This window comes from Protopterus annectens, chromosome 5.part0 (genome assembly GCF_019279795.1).
Source record: "Protopterus annectens isolate FY-2018-M chromosome 5.part0, PAN1.0, whole genome shotgun sequence".
NCBI classification, from domain to species: Eukaryota; Metazoa; Chordata; order Ceratodontiformes; family Protopteridae; genus Protopterus; species Protopterus annectens.
The window spans coordinates 1,306,170,754-1,306,197,319 of NC_056735.1; the positions used below are offsets into that span (position 1 = coordinate 1,306,170,754).

General features: G+C 39.3%; 1 protein-coding gene across 2 annotated transcripts in view; it reads left to right on the plus strand.

Annotated features, from left to right (window-relative positions):
- The window catches only part of RASA3 (RAS p21 protein activator 3), a 1,807,402-nt gene that overhangs the window by 1,657,282 nt on the left and 123,554 nt on the right, over nt 1–26,566 (plus strand). For both annotated transcript variants that reach the window (XM_044071113.1, XM_044071114.1), the window contains 2 exons: nt 2,664–2,741; nt 25,107–25,184. In XM_044071113.1, the coding sequence (XP_043927048.1) occupies nt 2,664–2,741; nt 25,107–25,184 (156 nt within the window). The remainder of the gene's footprint in view (nt 1–2,663; nt 2,742–25,106; nt 25,185–26,566) is intronic.

The following is a 26,566-nucleotide window of genomic DNA, read 5'->3' on the forward strand; positions in this document are numbered from 1 at the left end:
ACCAGCCACAATGAAAGGTATTAAAATATTTAATGGTAAATAAAAAAAACAGAAAACAGAATACTGAATACAATAAACAACATAGTTTCAACCACAGAGATATAAAAAATAATACAGTTGGATAGTTTCCCATAGATGCAGAAAACAATACTAAACTATTCTCTCTAAATGCCCCTGACTGGCTAAAGAATTATTGTTCCCCTACTACTTACTAAAGCAAGACAATCTGATGTGTGCTGAGTGTATTTCCACAGCAAAAGCCAGATGATGTCTGTGTCTGTTTGTGTGGATGTGTGAGATACATATCCTGACAGAGATCTTCCTGTCAGTATCTAAAGTGCTGCTGCGTGAGTTCCAAAGAAACCAGATGCTGAGTAGAGGATGACATCACCTCTAGTCGTCTGACTCTGTTACAATACACACACACAGGTTTGCTAAAATCTGTGGCAGCATCTGAAAGCTATACTAAACTATTCTCATTAAATGCCCCTGACTGGCTAAAGAATTATTGTTCCCCTACTACTTATTAAAGCAAGGCAAGCTGATGTGTGCTGAGTGTATTTCCACAGCAAAAGCCAAATGATGTCTGTGTCTATTTGTGTGGATGTGTGAGATATATATTCTGACAGAGATCTTCCTGTCAGTATCTAAAGTGCTGCTGCATGAGTTCCAAAGAAACCAGATGCTGGTTAAAGGATGACATCACCTCTAGTCATCTGACTCTGTTACAATACACACACACAGATTTGCTAAAATCTGTGGCAGCATCTGAAAGCTATAACATAATTTAAAACTTTTCACCCTTCCAGAGTTCTCTGATAAACATACACATTTGATCAGTTACAACAATACAACCTAATATACATGCCTACTTTCTTTTTGTCCAACAGGACCTACTATTGAACCGTCTTTAACGCAGGTAACTTTACAAATGTATTTTTAACCCAGACATCTGTACAAATCAGTGTGATAGTCAAATAACAAAATTCTTTACAAAACTCCAACTAGTTGTGCTGGCATATGTACACATGTACTGCCCTACTCTCCGTGACACAGACAGCACTACCTCATAACATCAGATCAGTCAATGTCAGTATTAGAGGAATCCCAGGACTCAGGTGATACCTCAGTGATATGACAATTGATTTTGGTTGGTTAGCAGGTACTCTCTTACATTTTCCCCTTCCTTGTCTACCAGGCCCCACCTTGTTTTTTGTCCTAGCAAAGCAGACAAAATGTTTTAACTTTTTCCTGGAAAACTCTCCATAAGATTAGTAATTGTTCAAGTCACATTTATTTATCTTTCTTAATTTTCATGTATCCAGTCCCTTATCTACTATCCCCATTTTTGTAACATAGTCAGAATGCAGTTGTTCAAAAAGACTGTGACCTTTAAACTACACTACAAGTTTCAAGTCGGTCAAAACAGTTTCTCTCAAATTAGTCAAGCGTTGGTCAATAAAGGTAACACACATAGCACACACTACATTTGTATTGAATTCCACTGGGGCCTAAAGGTAGGGTCATCCATTCCAACCACTAGTTCCAAATCTCAAGCAGTCTCTAGGGGTCATCCCCTATTGAATATATCCCTTCAAAAGATTCAAATGCATTATTGGAGAACATAAAATTTTAGCATCCTTGTTCAAAGCAGAAAATTACTTTTGGTATTTGCATGAACTCTGTTGCTGCCATAGATTGCCATCAACTGGTTCTGGTTTTGAAAAGTCAGTGGCATGGAAAACAAGAGAAATCATCTTTATCGTCCAAGTCAAGTCAAGTGAAACTTTATCGTCATTCAGACAATGCAACAAAGAAAATGCACAGCTGAATGAAATTCCATTCCTCCATGCTCAAGTATAAACATAAACACAAAAATCATGTATAAAATTAAGCACAGAAACAATATATGCATACACAACAACAGAGTCCAGTAAGATCCATAAGAATAACCACAAAAGAATCTAAATTAATTGGAGAGTCCATCCTTAGATGTTTCCCTGCAGCAAAACAAATGGATATTTCCCTCCTCCTTCAGCACCAAACAGTAAATAAAAATCCAAACTCTGTCCATGTAAGCAGTCAAATTGGTGTTAGTCTGAACATAAATACAATTACATACATAAGATGAAAGCACCAGACCACTTATATAGCTCAAAAGTCCATTTAGTGGGACAGCCACCACCAATGAGAAACACTATGCAAAGGGCTTCTTTGATTCTTTATTGTGTAGAGATAGGGATATGGGTGTAAAAAATAATTTCAAGAATCTCTAATCCTTCAGGAGGTGCTCAGTGTGTGTCTAATATTTTTCACTTATTGTTAGGGATAGTCCCTTTTTTGTCCATGTTACAGTTGATAAACATGACATCAGTATCACAGCTTATTCCTTTTGAATTGTATCACAGCTTATTCCTTTTGCATTGTATCACAGCTTATTCCTTTTGCATTGTCCACCACTGTAACTTTAAACATGGTTTATTTCTAACTCGGGGATCGCTGCTGCAGTTGAGATTTAGTAATGACCACATAGGAAAAATACTGATGATTCTACTAATGCAATTACTGATATGCTACTCAACATTCAATTACCTGACTTTACAGTGATTTTGCAAGCCATCCTTGCACTGAAAACTGTCTGTCATTATCATTATTTGTACCAGGATCCACAGACATCAAGAACATTGACACTCATCTCTAAGACCATACAAACCCTGGGCAGCTTATCAAAGTCTAAGTCGGTAAGGTTGCATTTTTAGTATTTTTCTACTCCAAATCTGCTGAGCTGTACATTTTTTTAAAGAGATAACTGTTCCTTTATGTTAAGAATTTTCAAGTCTATTTAATGCATGTATTAATAAGCCTAAAATAATGTGTTTAAATCTGTTTACTTAGTGCTGTGATTTTAGGAAGGGGTAATGTGACCATCTAAGTTTCAGTTTCATTGTACTTATCACTAGACTAATCTACGACAGCTTGCTCTTTAATAAAACTTGTCGGCATTCTAGACATTATTTTAACTGGTTTACCTGCTCTCCTAAACTCCAGCATTGTCTTCTGCTTTAATTAACCTAGGAATGATGTTACATCGTTTAAAATGGTATGTTTTCAAATATGAGTACAGAATTCTTAGTGAAGCAAAGTGCACAACAAAACAGTTAAGAAGGAAGAGACTATGTCATTGCAAATTGCAATTCATAGTAGCAACTAGTGCTGTGGAGCAGTCAGAAAAATTATAAGAAATTGTTATGCAAATGACCATATAATGGCATGTAAATGAAGGGGGTTGTCTAATGAGTGCATAATGAGATGTAAATGGATGCCTCTGAAAGTAGGTGATTGTCATAGTTGCAAGACACATTAGGCAGACAGTAGTTTGCACAGCTCTACAAAACAAACAGCACACAGAACATTTCAAAGTTTCAAAAGAAAGATGCTTGGACCATTAGGAGCTTTCAAGAACCAGCATTTAGTGACTCTGAGTACCACTGCCTCACAACAGGAGTTATGAACAAACTTTCTACTGGCAGTGACTTGTTTATCTCCAGCTTGACCAGCAACTGAAAGAAGATTTGTGAGTGTGTGTGTGTGTGTGTGTGTGTGTGTGTGTGTGTGTGTGTGTGTGTGTGTGTGTGTGTGTGTGTGTATGTGTATGCGTGCGCAAGCATAATTATCATACTGAAATGGTTTACACCTATCACCCACAAGCAGGATTGGGAGGAATGAATGAGCATTCTATACTGGTATGTATAGTTCTAATCATGCATGCTACTGGGACCTTGGGACCTTCATCGGATGAACTGGATAAAGAGTAGGTATATCACAGAAATCTGTCAGCAGAATACTCCATCCATTTCAAGGTCCGATATTTCACCATCTTGATGAGCATGTCACTGTAAGGGCAAGACCTACTACCAATCATGGTTACTGTGATATCACCCACCTCTCCGAAGCACACATAGCAATAATAACCAACCTTGTATGCATAGACAAGTGTATGTCAGTAGGGGGGATCACCAATCCATTAAATATCAGGTAATGTGCAGCTCACAGGGGTTGCTAACCAGTGTGTTTCAACAACACCTTGGCAGTCCCCATGAGTCCCGCACATGGGATATAGGTCATCTGTATTGCAAACTACTTCACTGAGAAGTTCCACATGGCCATGTAGTTGGTAAGCGCAGGCACTGTGGAAAGCAGATATATGTAGCCAAAGACAGTGTGTATATATTTGTCACCCCCATATGGAAAAGATTCTCCCTTACCCAGAATGTTAGGTATGTATAAATGTGAATCCTGTGCCTACTGTAAATATATGCACACAGGAAATACATACAGGATACAAGAGAAGAAATTTCTTAGTAAGGGTAAGTTTAATTGTAATTCTAGTAAAATAGTATAACTAGCTTTATGTCAGTCCTGTACTAGTTTTTGTATAGGCAAGACTGATCGTAAATGGAGAGACAGGGTATATGAACATTTTTATAGTATTAGAAAAGGAAAAATGGAAAATGCCTTAGCTAAACATGTAAGGGATCAACCAGGACATTCATTTGTTTTCAGGGTTATTGATCAGGTTCAGTATGATGTTAGAGGTGGTCCCTTAAGCTTAAAATTGGAGGAGCATGAGTTGGTATGGTAGATTAGAACACAAGCATACATCAAACCAGGATTGAATGATGTATGCTCTTTAGCATGTATATTGAAGTTGAAAAGTTTAGAAAGGTGATGGTACAATTAGTAAGCTAATTATTGAAATCAATTATTCGATTTTGAAATTTTTTTTTAACTTTTTGTAATATTTTGTGAGTATATACGGTTTTCAAAAATGTATCAGGTCATGTGACTTTTTAGAATCATGTGATTTATTGTGCAAGTATTTAATGGTGCTTGTATATTGACTTTTTTATGTCTGAGGAAGTTGAGTTAAATAAACTTGACAAAAGCGCTAACATTTTACAAGGAGACTGACCCATTTTTTAACTCTACTTTTGTTGTTTTTATATGGAAAACATCACTCAGACTCTGCCACACCTTGCTGTGAGGGAAAACTTAATTTGTTTTTGCGTTCTTGCATTTTGTATTGCTTCATTGCCTTCTTCTATTGTGTATATTCTGATTTATTTTCTTTACATTGTATTTTACTTGTATTCTGCTTTTAATTGCATATTTAAACTAGGAAAGAGACCACAGCTATGTCTCTTGTGAGTCACACAGAAATTACATTTTACCCCACTGTCCTTCCCCAGTGCTGTTATTTTTAAACTCAACCTGTCTTCGTAGTTGCCTGCCCATTATGTTAATTTGACAACATACTTCTTTCCTTCTCCTTTTTTATTGCCTATTATGAGTAAGCACAAAATTATCATTTTGTGAAATCACTCCCCTTCAGCTAATTAAATTTATTGGCCATCACACTGTATTTCATAGAGTCAGAATACAAAGTGCCCACCCCCATTCAATCTGTCTTGCTCTTTTAAAATTACTGGCTCTCCACTTAGATAGCTAAAGCTTAAGTTACCCCCTCTCATATCTAACTGCTTAGTGCACACTGCAACCCTTAGAATATTAACCCATTTTTTCCATCTTACCTTTAAAATGTGCAACATCTACTCCAAGACCACCGATTATTGGCAAGCCCACATTCTGCCTGTGTATTTATCTTAGGATTAGTGCTTCTGTTTTGCTCCTGGTGACAGAAGGAGCACAGGGACACTATTTCTTGGAGACTGCTGATCACTGGAAAGCCTAATAACTGCATCATGGGTGCCAGCTTGCAATTTGTGGCTATATTTTGCTCCTGAAGAGAGAAGAAGCAGAGTGCATTGATTCCTGACTGTTTCTGATTCTGCATTGAGTGTCCGTCTTTGACCTTCCTAAGCAGTCCAGTTGCTCGTCAAGGCATCTACAAGGAAAAGGCTACAACAAGCCTACAAATCCTTACATTATCTAGGACAAGACTATGTGCAGAGCTCATTGTTAATGGAGCCACCTGTACTGAGCCAGAAGAATATAGCAAACCTACTGGTTGACAAATTCAGCTCCAACTTTACCCCTATGATCCCCTCAACCACCCTCCCAGGAAATACCATCAAATATCACTCTCTCTGTTATCACTAGGGAACAAGTAATTAATGCTTACTCTCTAGTGCCAAAGAACACTGCATCAATGGGCTCAGACAATATCCCAGGATGTCTTCTAAATAGCATGAAACATGACCTATCAGGCTGTGTGGAATTGCTATTTAACTGTAGCATCCAAACAGGCTTTGTGTCTCATAAATGGAGAACAGCAAAAGTAATCCCTCTGCACACATTCAGGCAATCTACAGACCCTGGCAACTGCAGATCCATAAGTCTCATTAGTTTCATATGCAAAACCTTGGAAAGAATCAGCAAGAAAATTATCAATAATGATGATACATGACACCTCCAGACGCTTAATCCAACCCAATCTGGTTTCATCAAATGCAGGTCATGCCTGCTCACTCCCCCCTTAAGCAACGGATGAGGGCAGAATGTTTCACAGTGCCTACCTTGACCTGGCCAGGGCATTAGACACAGTATTACACTCACGCATTATTGACAAACTCAAGAGGTTAGCTATAAACCCTTATGTCACCTGGTGGATATCCATCTGGCTTACAGACATGACCAAGGAGGTTAGTCCACCTTGCTAAAGATATCAGTCCTGGGAGCATTCCTTTATTTGGCATTACTTCTTTGTCATTAATGCCAATATCAGTGACCTCTGGCTGACTCAATTTGCAGATGATTGCAAATTAGGAGCAGTCATAAAATTCCCCATCAACACACATGTTCTCCAGGAAGGGATGGCATAAACAATAACTGGTGTCAGAGCCATGGACTAAAACTAAATACAAGGAACTGAATAATTGTGTCCTTCAGGAAGTCCATCCATTCCTAGTAACTATCATATTGACAACACACCCCAAGCCCTGACCCAATAGTCAGGGACCTGGGACACACACAGACAGTAATCTGACCTTTGACCATCATATGTTTACAGCAGTGAGAAAATCATTCTGTGCTGTGTAACTTATAAACAAAGGTGTGGCACCCAGATCCAAGGAGTCATTCTTCCAGTGTATTCAACATTCATCAGACCAATCATTCAGTATAATGCCCTCTTTGGTATGTACCTAACCAGGCATATTCAACAGTTGGAATGTCCATAGAGGTGCTTTAGTAAAAGAATACAGGGAGTAACAACAGACTACCTCAAGGCCCTATCCCTGTATTATGTCTCCTACAGGCTGTTGAGAAGATCTGTGCCTGGCATAGAAGACATTGTCGGACCCCACCCTGGTGGATCTCCTGCTTATCAGCAAAACAAACAGCACCAGAATTAACCATTTTAAAGACTTAAACTTTGCCTGTGGTATAAATAGGACCTGCAGGAGAGACGGTTATGTATCCCAGAGATTACCCATTTCTGGAACAGGCTCTGCATCCATGCAAAGCAGAGTTCCTCCATAACCCAATTCAAGTGTAACTTGGACAGTTGAATGGACAACAGGAAATGCATCACTAATTTGGTAGTTATGTCGCTAATGGACACAGGCAGCTTGTAAATGGTTCATTTTCCAGGTTCCTGCTTATAAATATTTCATCACCAAGTCCCTGCTTACACTTATCAAGAGTACCAGAACATGTCAAAGATTTGGGATGCATGGCTATACTTAAAAAAGCCCTAGTGATCATTAGCCTAGTAAACACCTATGAATCTACATTCTGAATATGTTTCAAGTGATGCAGGGTACACACTGGAACTTTGTTTGATTAACTCCATAAGGAACTCACTTAGCATCTCAAAATCACAGTATAACAACATCCACTTGCACACCACAGATACCACTGGGATGTATTTAGCCTGCTGAAAACATGATTCCACTGCCTGAATACATCTTGGTAGGTGCTTTGCATTATGTCTTTGCTACCACTTGTAAGATGTTCATAGCCAACTGTATGCTGTATAACATGGTTACCAGGGAGCATGTAGACCATCTGTTTGTCCAGAGAATGCCTGGACCCACCTACAGCTATCCTTGGCATAGCCAGCACACAAGAAACAGACAGCAGTTTTTGCTTGACACTCACCGCCACAGCAACAGGCATAGTAAACATCCACATAGGTGAAGCAGCAACATCTAGTCTAGCTCTGTAATCACATGACAAGCACACAGTGACATCTAGGTGTCACACAGAGCAACCATGGTGCATGCAGGTTCATTAAAAAGCTGTGCATCAGACATCTTCACATTCTCCATCCAGAATGAATAGGGTCCATTCCTGTCAAGCTATTAGAAACCCTAAACATTTGGAGAAATTAAAAAAAAAAAAAAAGAAAATTGCAGTGGGTCACAGTCTGTCATTTACCCAGGTGACAAGGACCACAGAGACATATCATTGAAATCACAACCTGGGTGGGGTGCATTTCACCAGAGGTGCAGATGGGTCTTTTGGTAAAGAGTTCTCTGGGTCACAATCAATGACCTTTGATGACAGGGAGATGATAGCACTACAGGGCCATGACTGCATGGTGGCACCATTGCGCAATAGTGATCTGAGGCCACAGTGTTGGCTTATATTGGTAGGGCTACTGGCCTCATATGACAATGATGTTGTGCTACTTAGAGAATGGGAACTGTTTGGAGTCCACTGGAAATGTGTCCTGCCCCTGGAGGTTGTAGACCTCACCATGCATGAAGTGGGATAATGGAGTGAAATATCCTAAGATTGAAAGGAACACACTTGTGTACCCTGTAATGACTTTGCAAAGCCATCATCTGTGGAAAACAGCCACTCTTGATCATGGACAGCACAGTCAGTTAAGGCAGTGATGGTCTTACTTGTACTCCTTTACATGGAGGATGTGGATATGGATGCCATGTCTCACCACAGTCCTCATGAGACCTAGATTGACATCATCCCTGTAGTCCGTGACCTCATAAAGAATTGGCACTGATATCTGACATCCCCAGAGAAATCATCTATAGCTCAACACGAGTGGCAGCATATTATGCAAATATAATAACCCTGCACATTTTTTTTGAGCATAGTACCACCCACACATCAGGGGTTGGCTGGGACATATCCCATTTCCAGGAACTCATGCTAGGCTGCAGCATTGTGGGTATAACCACACTGAATGCATTATGCTCCTGTGCTTCTGCAGCCACTTTGGGAGCTGTGTTGGCACTCTCTTCACAGGGGGAGACCCCTGAAAGGGATGCTGAGTTCTTGTACTATAGAGCTTGTAGCTCTGATATGGATGAGGCTGTTTCTTTACATTGAAAAATAGGTGGAAGAACACCCAGGAGCAAACAAGCAGACAGACAGTGTCTGTGTGTCATCTTGACAGTCACTCACTCTGTATGTTGTCATCATGCTGGCATTAGCTCATCATCCTGACTCAAATTGTACAGATATCACCATAGTTGTAGTACAGCCTGTTAGTAATCAATACAAGAGAGAAGAAACAGTGAATCCGAATTCAGGAAACTCTTATCCCAAGTTAATTACTCAATCAGTAAAACATCCCTAAAAGTTGACCCAGTAGTAAGGTATTTGGGAACATAGGTAAAATAAAATCAGGCTTTTGACAAACATGTTGCCCAAATTATAGGTATGGGTATGACATCTATTCCAAGTAAGTTATAGTACTACTCTAGTTGGCCTTATCAGACCTATCATTGAATAAAATGCCCCATTTGGCATGTATCTGATAGACTCTTGCAACAGTTTGAACACTCACAAAGGTTTATCACCAGAAGAATTCAGGGCATGAATACCCTGTCCTACACTGATTGCCAAAATGCTTTCTTTCTGTATTTAGTCTCCTGCAGGCTGCCGAAAGGGTATCTTTGCCTAGATTACATGGCTTCCTCAGGCGCACCCCTGATGGATCGGTTGCAGATGCACAAAACAAACAGCACTAGAAACACTAGATCTAGGACTCTGAATTTCACTTGTGACATAAAAAGAACATGCTGGAAAGACAGATGTATGTCCCAAAGGATTCCTGTAGTATAACACTCCTCAACCAAGTAAAATGGAGTTCAGCCCTTTCTCTGTTCAAATGAAACCTTGACAATTGGATGGGAAATCATAAATGTACCCCTGTTCTGGCCCCCATGTCCCTTATGGACAGCGGCCATCAATGAGAAAAGTATTATCCTAACTAACAGCGTCCCTACAGATCCTTAGTTACATCCCTACTAACATGCCCCATACTGTATAGACACCCATGATACCCATGACCCAAATGATTTGGGCTGAGTGGCTAGGCTTGTAAGGGCCCTCATGGTCATTAGCCTAGTAACAACCTATGAGTATCCATGCTTCACATAAGGCCCTGTGTTGTGCCTGAAAACAGTGGCACAGACGCATATCTAGAAACATATTCCTGTTTGCCAGCAAAAAGGATGTACTTATGGGGACCCTATGTGGTATTTGTGCCCTCTAGGCTTACAGTCTACAGCTTCTATGTGGATGTCATGCAATATGGGTACAAATGTGGTGCATTCCCTCTGAGATATGCGACGGTCAGCCATTCCCAAATTGTGCATCACCTCCTACAGGGATGATGGCTTTGCAAAGTTATTACAGGGTACACAAGTGTGTTCCTTTGAATCTTAGGATATTTCACTCCATTATCCCACTTCATGCATGGTGAGGTCTACATACCCAAAGAAGCAGACCTAGGAGCAGAAGCAATGAGTGTGGATGGGCCACCGTAAATTCTTACTGGGGATAGTGCCCACAACCCTCCTGGACATGGGCATAAATCACTAAATGCAATCTTGGGTATTCACTAGTACTTCCACGGTATTACATTTGGTTGAAATGGCTAGGCTTAAAATAACCACCAGGTCAATAGCCTAATAATCTCCTATGATTCTATGATCCTATAGAGTAAGTAAAGTAATTCTTAACCTAATTAATAACCTATTTTCAGGCTTGAATTTCAGTTTTGCATGCAGTACCTATTTTTGGAGTTAGGTACCTATTTCCATGCTTGATTTACCTGTTCACATGATTTTACCAGTTTCATCATCTATCACATATGATTTTAAAGATGATTAGTGTGCATGAAACCAGACTGCTTGACCAATATTCTGATGGCACTAATACTTTTTGTAAAAAATGGAATAGAATTCCTTGGTTACAATTTTTGTTATTAAACTATATTAAGGAAAGAGAGATATAAGATAGTGTCATGTTGTAAGATAAATTGATTAGTTCTGTATGGCAGGGTTAGTAACAGGAGAGTGTTACTAAGTGTGATGTTTTTATGTAAGTTGTATTTCATGGAATTATGATTAGCAGTTGAAACTCTGTAATTATAATGAATGCAAGAATTTAACTATTGTAAATGCATTTATTGTCTCACTAAAATTACCCCTATTCTTTTCAGTAATTAATGTGGGATGTTTAGCATCTACCTAGGCTACCTCTAATATTTGCACGTGGAACCTTAATTTAATGACTCATCTAAAGAATGGCACTTCAGGAGTGAAGAACCCACTGCCCCTCTGCCCCCCTCCAGTGCTGCACCCTAGTGTTAGTATGGAAATAATGAATCCAAGAACATAGTGTGGGGACAGGACTGTGCCACAGAGTGTCAGTGTCACAACAGGTCACACCCTTGCCTCTGTTGCTGGAAGACCAGAAGGTTCTGGTTACTATTTCTACTACAGGGGACTGGACTGCTGACTCAATGGTGCAGCATTGGGGGGGAGGGCTGCAATCCTGAGTGTTTTGTCTTTTGGACAAAACATTAAAACAGCTTCCATCTGCTTGAGTTGGTGGTAGTTGAGGTGAATGTAAAAAGTACCATGGCGGCTATCAAAAAGAGTAGGGGTCTTTTATTTAACATCGAAAAATATATTTAAATATTTATATATGTAGACACATATATACACATTTTTTTAAATATTTATCATTTTTCTTATAGCATCCTCATTATTATTCTTCTGTTATTGACCCCGACTCCTTCTTTCACAATTGTAATCTGATTTTTCACAATATGTCTGCCAAAATCCATTTCCCATTAAACATAATTTCATTCAGTCTTTCATCTGAAATAACCCATATTACATAAAATACATTTTTATCTGCCCTTTTCACATATTCTTATACTGTATATACACAATCATATTCATATCTATATTGTTTGATATTGTTTATCATTAGTATTTTTTTATTTTATTTTTATTTTACATTTGTTGACCGGGATAGTCCGACTGGATGCATGTCGATTTTCAGCGGAGGCCCGGGGAGAAAAGCTCCAAGGGTAAGCAGATACAGCATTACATAATACCAGCATTACATATTACAAACAGACTATTTACAGAGATTACATAAGTAAGCAAGTTAAACAAGTTCCACAGGTTAAAGTTAGTCCTGAGCACAAGTCAGGATTAAATTAAATTACACAGTAAACTGGTTAGCAGATTTTTACACATTCTAAAGAGAGTTAGCCAGGCTTGATACAATGACATAGCCAGTTAAGTGACAAATGTTGTTTGAGTCTAGTTTTAAATTGACTTAAGGTGGAAAGTAAGGTAATATCAGCTGGAAGAGAGTTCCAGGATCTACTTACAGAGTTTGCAAAGAGAGAATCACCGGCTGTGTTATTAATTTTGCTAGTCTGAATTAGTAGTTTGTTAGAGGATTGAAGCGGTCTAGGATTGTTATAGGGGGTGATAATATTTTTAAGTGCAGGAGTATTGTCCGGATTATAGAGGATTTTATAGGCCATAATCAGTTGGTTATACTGGATTAGGCTGGGTAGTTCAAGCCACCCAAGCTGATTTAGATTGATGCAATGATATGTCCTAAAAGGCAGCCCAGTGGCAAACCTGGCTATGTGGTTGTAGTAAATTGTGAGTTTGTTAAGGACAGTCTTGTTTAAATTTGAGAGTAGAGGGGGTGCATACAGAAGGGTTGAAAGAAGGTGAGAGCGAGCTATGGCAATTTTAGCTGGAGGGGTTAGGAAGGCTTTTATTCTGTAAAGTGACCCTAGTTTTTTATTGATGGTTTTGATAGTTTGGTTAACATGTAGGTCAAATTTTAGATTATTGTCTATTATGACACCTAATAGTTTTGTAGAGGGGTCAGGGGAGATTATTGTGCCATCATTTGATTTTATGGTAAAGGTGAAAGTGGTAGACCTATGTGTTGGTGAAAATAACAGCATTTTAGTTTTTTTGGGATTTAGGATCAGACGATGTTCAAAAAGCCAGTTTTCTATCGTATTAAAGGTGGTCTGGGTAGCGGACCATAACTCTACTGGAGATGTGGCTGAGCAAATCAGAGTAGAGTCATCAGCATATTGGATACAGCTGACTTTTGGGATGACAGTGTAAAGGTCGTTAATGAAGATGGAGAACAGCAAGGGCCCTAATATAGAGCCTTGTGGTACTCCAAGGGTGTTAGGTAGAAGGTTAGAGAGTTTGTTCTGCCAGAGGACAGCCTGCTGTCGACCATTCAGGTAGGATTGAAACCATTGAAGGGCTCTAGTATCTAGACACAATGTTTGTAGGATGTGGATTAAAAGTTGGTGATCAACCATATCAAATGCCTTGGAGAGATCCAAGATGAGGGCTGAGGGTATATAATTATTGTTGTGATTATGGTTTATGGTGTTGGTAAAGGCTAGGAGGGCTGAAGAAGTTTTCAAAACAATATCTTCACATAACTTTTTCCAGGGTTTCACCACTTTTTTTTACATTTCAAAAGAAAAGCATGCTTTCTTGTCTCTTTCTCCCCACAAAATAAACACTCTTTCAACTTTCTGTTTATATGGTACATTCCCCTTTACTGATAACTTATTTATTATCAGTCTCCATAGGAAATTCTGACACTCTTCACTATCTTGGTATACCACTTTTTCCTTACTTTAATGCCTTTAATCACTTCTTCTTTACATAATAATATTGTTTCATCACATAATTATAACACATCCTTTATCTATATCATCAATTTTTATCTCCCATGTTAGTATTTTTTCATGATACTTTTTAATTTGTTTACTTACATATTGTTTTTCTATTTTTCTTATTCTCATCACCTCCTAAATTTTTTGTCCTTATATTTAAACATTCTCACTATTAATTTCTCACTTAGTTTCAAATGTTAAGTCACAAAATGCCTCTGCCGCCATATGTGTAAAAGACTGAATGTCTTGATCTTTAAAACCGGGAACAATTATCAAATTGTCCCACACATAACATCTGTCTATTCATAGGTTCATAGATAGGTACTAGGCTATTGGCCCTAGGGCCTATACAAGCCTAGCCAAAAATGTACCCTGGCTTTCACCACCCAAGAAAATTATTTTCCTGTGCCCCTGTCAAGCAGAACCACAGAAGTGATCCCTGGGGTGAATTTCCTATTACCCATCCAATCATCAAGATTTTTCTTGAAGAGTGCAAATGAGGAGCTCTGTTTGACATAGATAGGTAGTCTGTTCCAGAGTATGGGAAGTCTCTGGGACAGGAATCTATCCCTCCAGCATGTTCTGTTTATTGTGGTGACAAGGTTTAGGTCCCTAGAGCATGTAGCTCGGAGGGATTGGGATTTTTTTAAGTGGAGCATGTCCAACAGCTCTGGGTTTGACATAGCTTTGTATGTTAGGCAGAGATCGCCTCTGAGTAGGCAATATGCGACGGAGTAAAGCTGGAGTTTTTTGAGAAGGTCTGCGTAAGGCATCTGTTTGAGGCCAGTAATCCTCTTTGTGAGGTATTTTTGCGGCATTTCCAGTTGTTGATGTCTTGTGAGGTACATACCAAAAGGGGCGTTGTACTCTATAATGGGTCTAATGAGTGATGAGCAGAGGGGAGCAATGACCTCTTTTTTTCTGGATGAGAAACCTTTTGTGATGAGATGTGCCACATAGAAGGATTTCCTGACCACTTTGGCAATGTGATTATCAAAGGAGAGACTACTGTCCACCTGTGTCCCAAGGTCTCTTATCACACTTTCGGTGTTAAGTAGACTACCGCCTATGTGGTAGTTCATTGGTAATGAATTTTTACCAAAGGGGATGACAATGCATTTTTTGGCATTGAGCTTGAGACCATGTCTTTGACACCAGGCATCTGTCTCAGTGAGGCCCTTTTGTAGGATGTCCACATCATTAGGAGTTTCAATTATGGCTCCTAGTTTGCAGTCATCTGCGAATTTAGTTAGCCAAAGACCTTCTGTGTTAGCCTGTACTTCAGAGAAGTAGATAGCAAACAGGATAGGACCCAGGACTGAACCCTGTGGTACTCCACTTGTCACTGGTCTGGTCTGATTTGGAGTCTGCTACTTTCACAGTGTGGGTTCTTTCAGTAAGCCAGTTGGCAACCCATCTTGTGACATAGGGATTTATACCTAGTTTCGTGAGTTTATCTATAATTCCAGAGTGGTGGATGGTGTTGAACGTCTTGGCGAGATCTAGATAGGCTGTGTGAACCACCTTACCCTCATCTATGGCTTTGGTGACTACTTCAAAGAAGTCTGTCAGGCTTAGGAGACATGATCTGCCTTTTACAAACCCAAACTGTGTGGGGTCCAGGGTTTGGAGATCTCCAATTTTTTTTTATTTATGAGTTCCATGATGATACGTTCTATGGCCTTGCAGACGAGGCTCGTCAGGCTAATGGGGCGGTAGTTTCCGGGGTCTGTTATGGCCCCCCCCTTTGTGGAGTGGGATAACTGTAGTGGTGCACCATTCAATGGGCACAAAGCCTGAGGTGAAGCTATGATCGAACATGGTACTTAGGTGGGGTGGCGGTTCGTTCTGTAGTTCATGTAGAACGGTGTCATATTTTGTCCTTATTCTCACAGTTGGTCTTTTCTTCATTTTAAAAACAGATTTCCTTACAGTGTGCTGCTGCTCTCCATTTTTGTTTGCTGTCACTAATGCATATGTTTCGTTTCTGCATTATATGCTGCTATAAAACCAGATGCCTTCTCAGTTTGTTGCTGCTTTCCTCTTTTACTTTCTGTAATTGCTGCATAAGTTTTTTTCTGCTGTATTTTCTGCTACATCATCTTACCATCCTCATCAGTTCCAAAAAAATTACCTGCCATCTCATCCCATGAAAAAGCAGAATTGTCAGATGATTCATCATGCTCTATTATTTTTAACAAAACATTACCTGCAAGCCCTCCTGATTTCAGTATTGTTATCTGCACCACTTCAGCAGACTTGCTTACTTCCTTCTCCATTGAGACAACTAAACCCTTCTCATTTGTAACATCCAGCACACAGGAAACTTTGTTTACACTGAGGAGCTTCATACTGAAAACATTTTTCAATAAATTCTTATTTTCCAACTGCAGATTCATCATAACTTTTCACGCTTCCTGCATGATGCTTTCCTTGGGCCTCTTCCTTGCTGGTGTAGGGTCCCTTCGCTGACCTCTAGCTGCTGCAAAGAGTAGGGGTTCTTTATTGTTGTATCTTTCGGCTTTTCCTGGTTAGGGGTCGCCATAGCAGAACTCCGGTCCGCTAATGATTGGCAGTAGATTTTTACGTACCGACTAGCCAGGCCTGACGCACAACCTTCAACAAAGGTACGCCCAGTCACGCATGTCTCCACACAGAAGACGCTTTCACTGAGAATCGAACAGGACAACGTTTTACTGTGAGGCGACAATGCTACCGCAGCACCACCACCTCAGCTAGTAGGAGTTCTTTATAATATTTACAAATACATCCTATATACAACTTTTTGTCATATATTTACTTTATTTACAATATTTATGTTATTTACAATATTCTTAACATACTTTTACAGTTACATTCATATTTTAATCCCCGACTCCTTTCTCTACAACCAAAATTTTACTTTTTTAGAATCTCTGATAATAACCATTTTCCATTATATTTGAGTTCATTAATTCTCCCATTCCACATTATCCATATTATACAAAATATTTTGTCATCCAGTTTATGTTTTTTTATTTACATTTTTATAACGTCCATATTCATTCATGTCCATATTAATATTTTCAATATTCTTCAGTTCTTTTAAATGCCCTTTATCATATATTTTGTTCCACAGTTCAGAAGTCTTTTTACACTTTATGAAGACATGTTCAGTTGGCTCCAATTCACCACATTGTGTACAAACTCTATCTTTTATATGACATATTTGCCTTAATTGGCAATCTACCTGTTGACAATCTCCACAAAAAGCCCATACATTCTACATGCTGTTTAAATCTATTCATTCTTGTTTTGCTGCTTTAATATTTAAACCACTTGTTTCCATGGATAAACATAATTAAAATAATTATTTTTTAATTATATTTTCATACTATATTCTTCTGTTTTGCTGTATCTTCCCTATGCCAATTTTCCATGACAATATTTTTCTTGGTATAATTTCATTTCCATGCAGTTATTTTTTTTACTTATTTTTACATACCTTTCCCAAATTGCTTTGTATTTCTCTTCTATGATTTTCTTTAACTTATCTTTATCTTTCCTATTAATTAAGATTATGTACATGTTCAGTGAAAAAAACATATACAATTAAGTATATTGTAGCTTGCTACAGATCACCCACCATGTCCCAGGACCCCCACCATGTCCCAGGACCTCCATTCCGCATTTCTGGAAACACTGTGAAACATAAAGGTCCTACCAAACACCCTAATATTGGGTGATTTCAATTACCCAAACATTAACTGTGAGAACTACTCAAGTACTAACTCCCTTGCCCAACTTTTCCTAGAATTTATAAACTCAAATGCCCTGGTTCAACTGGTCAACACTCCCACCAGAGGTGACAACATATTGGACCTGGTCATCACCAACATGTGCGACCGGTGTACCACACCAGAGGTCAACTCCTCGCTGGTTAGATCTGGCCATAAACAAATCACTTTGGATATACATATTCCGCCCCCACCCCGGACAAGAAAGCCACCATGAAAAACTTTTCAAAAGCAAACTTCACGTTACTTAAGACCGAGGTGAAAAGTTTCAAAGCCCCCATGCTGAAGGATAACACTGTCCAAGCTGCAAAATCCTTTACTAATGCATTCTACGGGCCGCTGGAAGAATGCATGGATCGTGCCATCCCAAGCAAAACCAAGACTCACTCCTCCAAGAAAAGGAAACCAGTCTGGTGGACTCCTGCCATAAACAAGCTATACAACAGAAGGAGGAAACTGGTACAGAAAAGAGTAAAATCCCAAGAAGGAAAGACTTCCCTGATCAGTATCAGCAAGAAACTACGATCCCTCATAAAATCATCCAAGGCGAGCTTTGAAAGAAAAATTGCCAAGGACTCCAAAGATAACCACAAGTCATTCTTTAGCTATGTTAAAAATCTAAGTGGCAATGCTCAGATCTGCTCGGAGTTAGTGCAGAATGACACAAAATACACTGAACCAACCGATATCACCAACATCCTGGCAGACAGGTTCAGCGCAAACTTCATCCCCTCTCACCCCCAAAAGGGCCCATAACCATACCAGAAGAATGTAGAGTCCCTGAAATCACAGACACTCAGGTTAAAGCAGCCCTCTCCAAAGCCAAAAACTCAGCATCAATGGGACCGGACGGTGTCTCAGGCTGCATCCTACATGAGCTCAAAGACGAACTAACCCCTCACCTAAACACACTGTTCAAACTCAGCCTCTCCACAGGTTACATACCCATAGAGTGGCGCACAGCAATTGGTATTCTTTTTCACAAAGGTGGAGCCACAACAGACCCCGGGAACTATCACCCTATAAGCCTGACTAGATTGGTCTGCAAGACTATGGAGTGCATCATCATAGAACTCATTAACAGAGACATTGGGAACCTCCAAACACTGGACCCTACCCAGTTTGGCTTTGTTAAGGGCAGATCATGCCTCCTAAACCTGGTGGACTTCTTTGAGACAGTTACCAAGACTATAGACAAGGGAAATGTGGTACACACAGCCTACCTAGACTTCACTAAGGCCTTTGACACCATTCCCCATTCTGGTATTATAGACAAGCTCACCAGCCTGAACATAAACCCCTGCGTCACAAGATGGGTTGCCAACTGGCTCATGGACAGAACCCACATGGTGAGAGTTGCGGGAGCTAGGTCCGTCTCTAAACCGGTTACAAGTGGTGTTCCCCAGGACTCAGTCCTAGGACGCCTCCTGTTTGGTATATACTTCTCAGAGGTACAGGCAAGCACAGGAGGACTGTGGCTGACCAAGTTCACAGACGACTGCAAACTAGGGGCTATAATTGACGCTCCGGCAGACACAGACATCTTCCAAAAGGGTCTCATTGAGACAGATACCCGGTGTCAAAATCATGGCCTCAAGCTAAATGCCAAAAAGTGCATAGTCATCCCCTTTAGAAAAAACAAAATACCCACAAACTACCACATAGGTGGTAGTCCCCTAAATACGGCAGACGTAATAAGGGATCTGGGGACCCAAGTAGATAGTAATCTCACCTTTAATAATCACATTGCCAAAGTGGTTAGAAAATCCTTCTACGTGGCCCACCTAATCACAAAAGGGTTCGCATCCAGATCAAAAGAGGTCATTGTGCCCCTCTACTCATCACTCATCAGACCCATCTTAGAGTACAACACCCCATTTGGGATGTACCTTACAAGACACCTGCAACAGCTGGAAAGACCACAGAAGTACCTCACCAAGAGGATCAATGGCCTCAAACAGATGCCCTATGCAGCTCGACTGAAGAAACTCCAGTTGTACTCGGTTGCATACCGCCTACTCAGAGATGATCTCTGCCTGACATACAAGGCCATGTCCAACCCAGAATTGATGGACATGCTCCACCTAAAGAAAACCTTATCCCCTCGAGCCACACGCTCTAGGGATCTAAACTTCACCACAACAATAAATAAGACATGCTGGAGGGACAGATTCCTGTCCCAGAGACTTCCCATGCTTTGGAACAAGACCCAATCCATGTTAGGCAGAGCTCCTTGCTAACACTCTTCAAGAGAAACCTTGACGAGTGGAAGGGAAACAGAAAGTTTACCCCGAGGATCACTTCAATGGCTATGCTGGACAGAGGCACAGGGAACTAATCTAAGGGGACAGCGAAAGCCAACACATTTTGGCTAGGCTTATAAATGCCTTCGGCAGATAGTCTAGTACCCACCCATGAACCTATGAACCTAAATCAAACCCAACCCTCCTTCTTTATCACTTACATAAAGAGTACCAGGATTAAGTGTTGACCCCCAAATGAATGTAAAAGTTACATTCAATAAATCCTTTTGTAATATTGGTGGAACTGTACTTACACCAGCTGAGTATTATGAATTTATATAAATATGTCTTTTTCCTGTATGAGAGCCTAAATGTCCTCCAGAATATACAAAGGCCTCATAATCTTACTATCATATCTTTCCATTGTTGTTCTCTTAATTGCTCATTTCCAAACTTTTTCCCTAAAATTTGTATCCCTTCTTGATTAAATGTAATACCTTGTATTTCTCCCAAAAAACCTAATCCATTATTTTTTTCTTTATTAAGAGTGAGTCCTAACATTTTCAGTTCTTTATTGAGCATACCTATAGCTGTATTCATCCATTCCTTATTTTTAACTACTAACACCAAATCACCTGCATATGTAAACATAGTTGGAATCATAATTCCCTCTGGTGTCTGATATCTAGCTTTCTCTAACGTCAGTCATCTCCATAATTACCTGATTCATAATTAATGTGAATAAAGTACTACTGTTTAGACATCCATGATTAATACCACTATTTAACCTTAAAGTTTTACTCATCCAGCCATTGATTACCAATCTTATTTTATTTTCCTTGTATACTGATTTCAAAACATGTTACTTTTAGAAAATGTCTCTATTATATATTCGTCTATTTTTTCATAATTTCTTCTTGTCTACTACCATATCACCTCTTCCACTTTTTAGTTTTCTTATCACTCTTGTGCCTTCTTTAACCATTTTACTTAAATATGGTGTTATTTCTTATTTCTTACCTTGCAAAAAATATCTTTGTTTACACAATCTTTCTTTGATTTTTTTCTTGATTCATATTATACAACATTCTTTCTTTTTCTATGAACATTTTTCTATTACTTGTTATATTTTCAAATATTTGATCACTGGCTTCCTTAAATGCATCAAAATCATGTAATCTTTTTAATTTTCGTCATCTTAGTACCTCTTTGTTATACTTTTCTTTCAAACTATTCTACCAATTTATCCAGTCTTTATAAAATTCTCTCATATTTGTGTGATTATGCCTTCACCTGGCTTTATATAATTTCTCTACTCGTGAATCTCTATCGATATAGCTGAATGATCACAAAACCCTGTGATTTTACACCCTTGACATAATATGCTTAAACTGCCTGAGACTGTAAAATCAGTTTCTGTTCTTAATGTGCTTCTTTTGTATGTCCATTTTTCATTTTTCCATAAGTACATATTATTGTACGTGATCGTACCAAAAATTGCTTTAACATTTGCTCCCCCTTTTCGGCTATGTCTTAAATCACAATAAAAGTCCCCCATTAACATTATTTGCATATTTATACTTACATAATCCATTATTTTTCTAAACATAACTTCCATTTGCTTCTATAGTATTTATGCATAGAGTGTGGTCACTCCATAGACCTGTTTCTTATACCTTATGTCTATTGCTATTCTTCCAATAAGTATTATTGTGTATATACTTCTAATCATTACAGTCCATCCAGGAATGGCCTGTCTTTTCACATTTTATAGATTGTTGTTAACACTTTTTAAGTTTGTGTCCCACTTTTCCACATATAAAACATATTTTTGTCACATTTATTAATCAAGTGATCATCCTTACCACATCAAAACATGTCTTAGGCTGTCCCTGGTGTCTCACCATACCTGTGCTTCCTTCAGCATTAATAACATTAATTGTATTGGGAAAATGCACAATTCTTTTCTTCTTGCATTTTCAATATTACACAACATTCCCATCCCCCTGTCCACAGACTTCTATTATCATGCATTTTTGTAACATGCAAAACATCTCTACATATATTTTTTAAATGTTCTTTCAAGTCATTTCTTTCAACTTCAGTTTTGAGTTGTACAAATATTTTCTTTTTCGGTTCTCTGTTAAAAGCCTGATTTACATACAAGCTCCATGGGTTAATATCTTTTCTTTTATCATACTGTTCAGTAAATTTCTCCATGTCCTGGGCCTGTTCAAAAAATGTCCCAATATGTATCGTTATTAGTAGAAGTAAAGGCTCTTCCCTCTCTGAGTTTTGTCCCCAGTGGTGCTATGACAGTGTCCCACACCTCATGCCTGTCTGGTGTCCCAATATGTATCGTTATTAGTAGAAGTAAAGGCTCTTCCCTCTCTGGGTTTTGTCCCCAGGATTGCTATGACAGTGTCCCACACCTCATGCCTGTCTGGTGTCCCAATATGTATTTTTATTAGTAGAAGTAAAGGCTCTTCCCCCTGTGGGTTTTGTCCCCAGTGGTGCTATGACAGTGTCCCACACCTCATGCCTGTCTGGTGTCCCAATATGTATCGTTATTAGTAGAAGTAAAGGCTCTTCCCTCTCTGGGTTTTGTCCCCAGTGGTGCTCTGACAGTGTCCCACACCTCATGCCTGTCTGGTGTCCCAATATGTATTTTTATTAGTAGAAGTAAAGGCTCTTCCCTCTCTGGGTTTTGTCCCCAGTGGTGCTATGACAGTGTCCCACTATGTATCGTTATTAGTAGAAGTAAAGGCTCTTCCCTCTCTGGGTTTTGTCCCCAGTGGTGCTATGACAGTGTCCCACACCTCATGCCTGTCTGGTGTCCCAATATGTATCGTTATTAGTAGAAGTAAAGGCTCTTCCCTCTCTGGGTTTTGTCCCCAGTGGTGCTACGACAGTGTCCCACACCTCATGCCTGTCTGGTGTCCCAATATGTATCGTTATTAGTAGAAGTAAAGGCTCTTCCTTCTCTGGGTTTTGTCCCCAGTGGTGCTACGACAGTGTCCCACACCTCATGCCTGTCTGGTGTCCCAATATGTATCGTTATTAGTAGAAGTAAAGGCTCTTCCCTCTCTGGGTTTTGTCCCCAGTGGTGCTACGACAGTGTCCCACACCTCATGCCTGTTTGGTGTCCCAATATGTATCGTTATTAGTAGAAGTAAAGGCTCTTCCCTCTCTGGGTTTTGTCCCCAGTGGTGCTACGACAGTGTCCCACACCTCATGCCTGTCTGGTGTCCCAATATGTATCGTTATTAGTAGAAGTAAAGGCTCTTCCCTCTCTGGGTTTTGTCCCCAGTGGTGCTACGACAGTGTCCCACACCTCATGCCTGTCTGGTGTCCCAATATGTATCGTTATTAGTAGAAGTAATGGCTCTTCCCTCTCTGGGTTTTGTCCCCAGTGGTGCTATGACAGTGTCCCACACCTCATGCCTGGTTCCTTGTTGCTGCTACTGCTTATCCTCACATTTCTTTTGTTTTCTGCTTCTTTTGCCGCTTGCACTATCGTACAATATATTCTCTTCACTCTTCTCTTGCGTATTTTCATTTCCCTGAGTTCTCTCCATTCTATCTCCCCAGGATGCTGCTTTGTTGTTCTCTCATTCACTTTGATCCACTAATTGTTTCAAGTAAACATCCCACAACCTCCCAGTTGGAGGGTAGTAATAACACATTCAGTTGCTGGGATGTCTGTAGCAAACAGATTTTGCTGAAAGACTTCCTCCAAATCCAGCATTGCCCCATTCTGTAGCTGTATTTCATCTTGTCTCACCTCATTACTTTGTCACTACCATCCTCCGACTCGTACTGCAAAATGTTAGCCTCCAGGGCTACTTGATTAACAGAACGTTTACTCTCCTTGCTAGCCATCTCACTCTCCTTATCCTCCATGCTTCCTGCTTCTCCGAGCCGCTTCCGTGCTCAGAACAGAAGACAGGAAACGTCACGCCAAATTATGTCAATGTACAATTGTAGTAGAAATGCCAGCTCAGGTCTCCTCTGAAAAGAGGCCACTAGCCCAGTGGGACAAACCCAAAAGGATAGCTAGCTAGATAGATAAAAATGCCTTCTGATCTACCCATTGTCAAAGGCAAGTGTGCTTCCTGCTAACACACTGACACTTCCAACTCTGCAGTTACATACAGTACTGCATTTGATTCAAATCAATGGTGCTATAGGTGTTGTTTCAACAAGATGAGTTGAATTTATGTGCACATGTCCAGCTTATGCAAAAGACTGGTAGAATACTAAATCATTCATTGTATCAGATAGCTTCTGAAGTACTTGGTGACTGACTGTAGGCAAAGAAATCTCTTCCTTTGCTGATGTTTACACATGTTAAATTTCTATCAAAAATCATTTATACTACATATAGAAACAAATGTATTTTGCTTTACACATTGTAAGGAAAAAAAGACTTGCTTTAACCTTGAATGCATAATCATATACTTCCTCAGTGCCTTGTCACATTGGCACATGCCTTCTCTTTGCCCAATGTTACCAGTGTAATACATGCATCTTCCATGTTGTATCTAGTACAGCAAAATTATTGTTCTAAGCATGGAATTTTGTGTCAAATACCATAGAACTGTACACAATGTAACATTTTGGTTGAAAGTTTGTAATCAGTCATGGAATGTTTTGTATCAAATGAATTACTAATGAATTACTGTGGCTACTTACTGTGTTTGCCTTTCTGTTTTTAATCAAATGATATCTAGAATGGAATGATTGTTAACTTTGCATTTATGTTTATGATATATAAATGATTACTTACTGACTACTGAATTTACTCATGAACATAGCCTCATTGTGAGTACTTAAATATACAGTAATGTCTCTTAAATGCAGGCAAAGAATAAAATGTATGTTAAACAAATCTGTAAATTAGAATTTGAGTTTGAGCAATGTCATTTTAATGGGATGTCTGCTTATACTTAAAAAAAAGTAATTGAAAATGACACTAGCATTGTGCCCAGTTACACCATAATATATCACTGCTGGACTTAAAACGTGTGAGACTTTTTCAGTGTAAAATAAATAATGGAGAATGCTGTCAATTACCCTTTGGATCTGTGCTCATTATATTTCAAATAATGTATTTTGCAGGCCAGCTTCAAAGAATCTTACATGGCTTTGTTTTATGATTACTTCAATGAACAGAAATACAGTGATGCAGTAAAAAATGTAAGTATTACTGGGTGCGTGTAATTCTAGTTTACATGTTTTAATCACTATTAATAAATAGTAGGTTATCCTTTTGGGCTATTCAGAAATAAGAATAGCTGTGAGAAGAGGTACTCAGCAAGATCAAGTGTTTTTTTAAACTTTCCAAGTTTCACAGAATGGCGTTAATGTGGTTAGATGTGCATTTAAACTAAATGTTATTGCAGTGTTTAGCCACAGTTTGTGAAGCTAGAAAAGTCTGAAAAAAAAACTGTATCGTGATGAGCAGCACACCGCTCTATTCATCTGCGAATATCCCCCTTTATTTTTACTTAAACCACTGCAAGTAAAATGACCTCCTAATACTAGGAAAATTATTGTAAGACACCTCCTAATGTCTACTGTCGCATGATAATTAACCTATTATTTCATAGTTACCTGCTCTTCTCTGAATTCTTTAAATCCCAAATGGCACATATTGTTAATGAAAAATTATACTAAATATTTAAAATGAGAAAATGCTGGTTTGCTGGAACATTTCCCTCTTCTTTCATCTTTTGTTTTCAGTTTTTAGCAGCTTGTGTCACTCTTGATATCTTAAGATTGTGCTAGCATAATGTGTAACCAAGGAGATTATTCATAGGCTCATAAGTAAATACTAAGTTGACAGTCTGCAATTACAAGCCTAGCCAATAACCAGAGGTCAGAATCAAACCCCGTACTTTGCATCTGTGAAGTAAAAATCGTAATCATTATGCCAATCCTCCAGTCTTTTCAGAAACATTAGCAACATTACAGGGCATTGCTAACAATTAAATATTTCCAGTCATGGTGTGCCCCAATGCTAATTAGCTATGTTGTATGGCGAGCATATCCTGGTGTGCAGAGAAAAAGACTGCATCGCAAATCAGAGTGGTGGTATTATTGGTAACAGTTACAGTACTGAAATGTAGTGAAGTAGCTGGGCTAAGGGTGGTTATTTCACCAATGTGTCAAGAACAGATTCACTAGGCAATCTCGACATACTGAAGTGTCGAATTTCAGTACGTCGAGACCGAATAGTGGAAAGTGCAATTACGCGAAACTGCACTATGCCGAATCCACAAATGTCAAATCCGCTATCGTGGTGTTGCGTTCGTGACATGTGGTGCGGTTTGTGGATTTATCTGGGGTTTCTGGTGAGTGGTGTGTGTGTGAGGGTATTGGGTAGGGATTTTAGTATGTGTGAGTGTGTGTGGTGGTGTTTTTGTGTATTTGTATGTTTAGTGCGACCTCAGAGTTGGAATATATAAGTAGGGGTGGTGTTGGGGGCGCAGCGTAGGTAGGTTAGGTGTGTTTGTGTGTGTTGTTATGTTTGTTTTAGTGTAATTAGGTAGGTGTATGAGTGTGTGCTTATGTGCTGG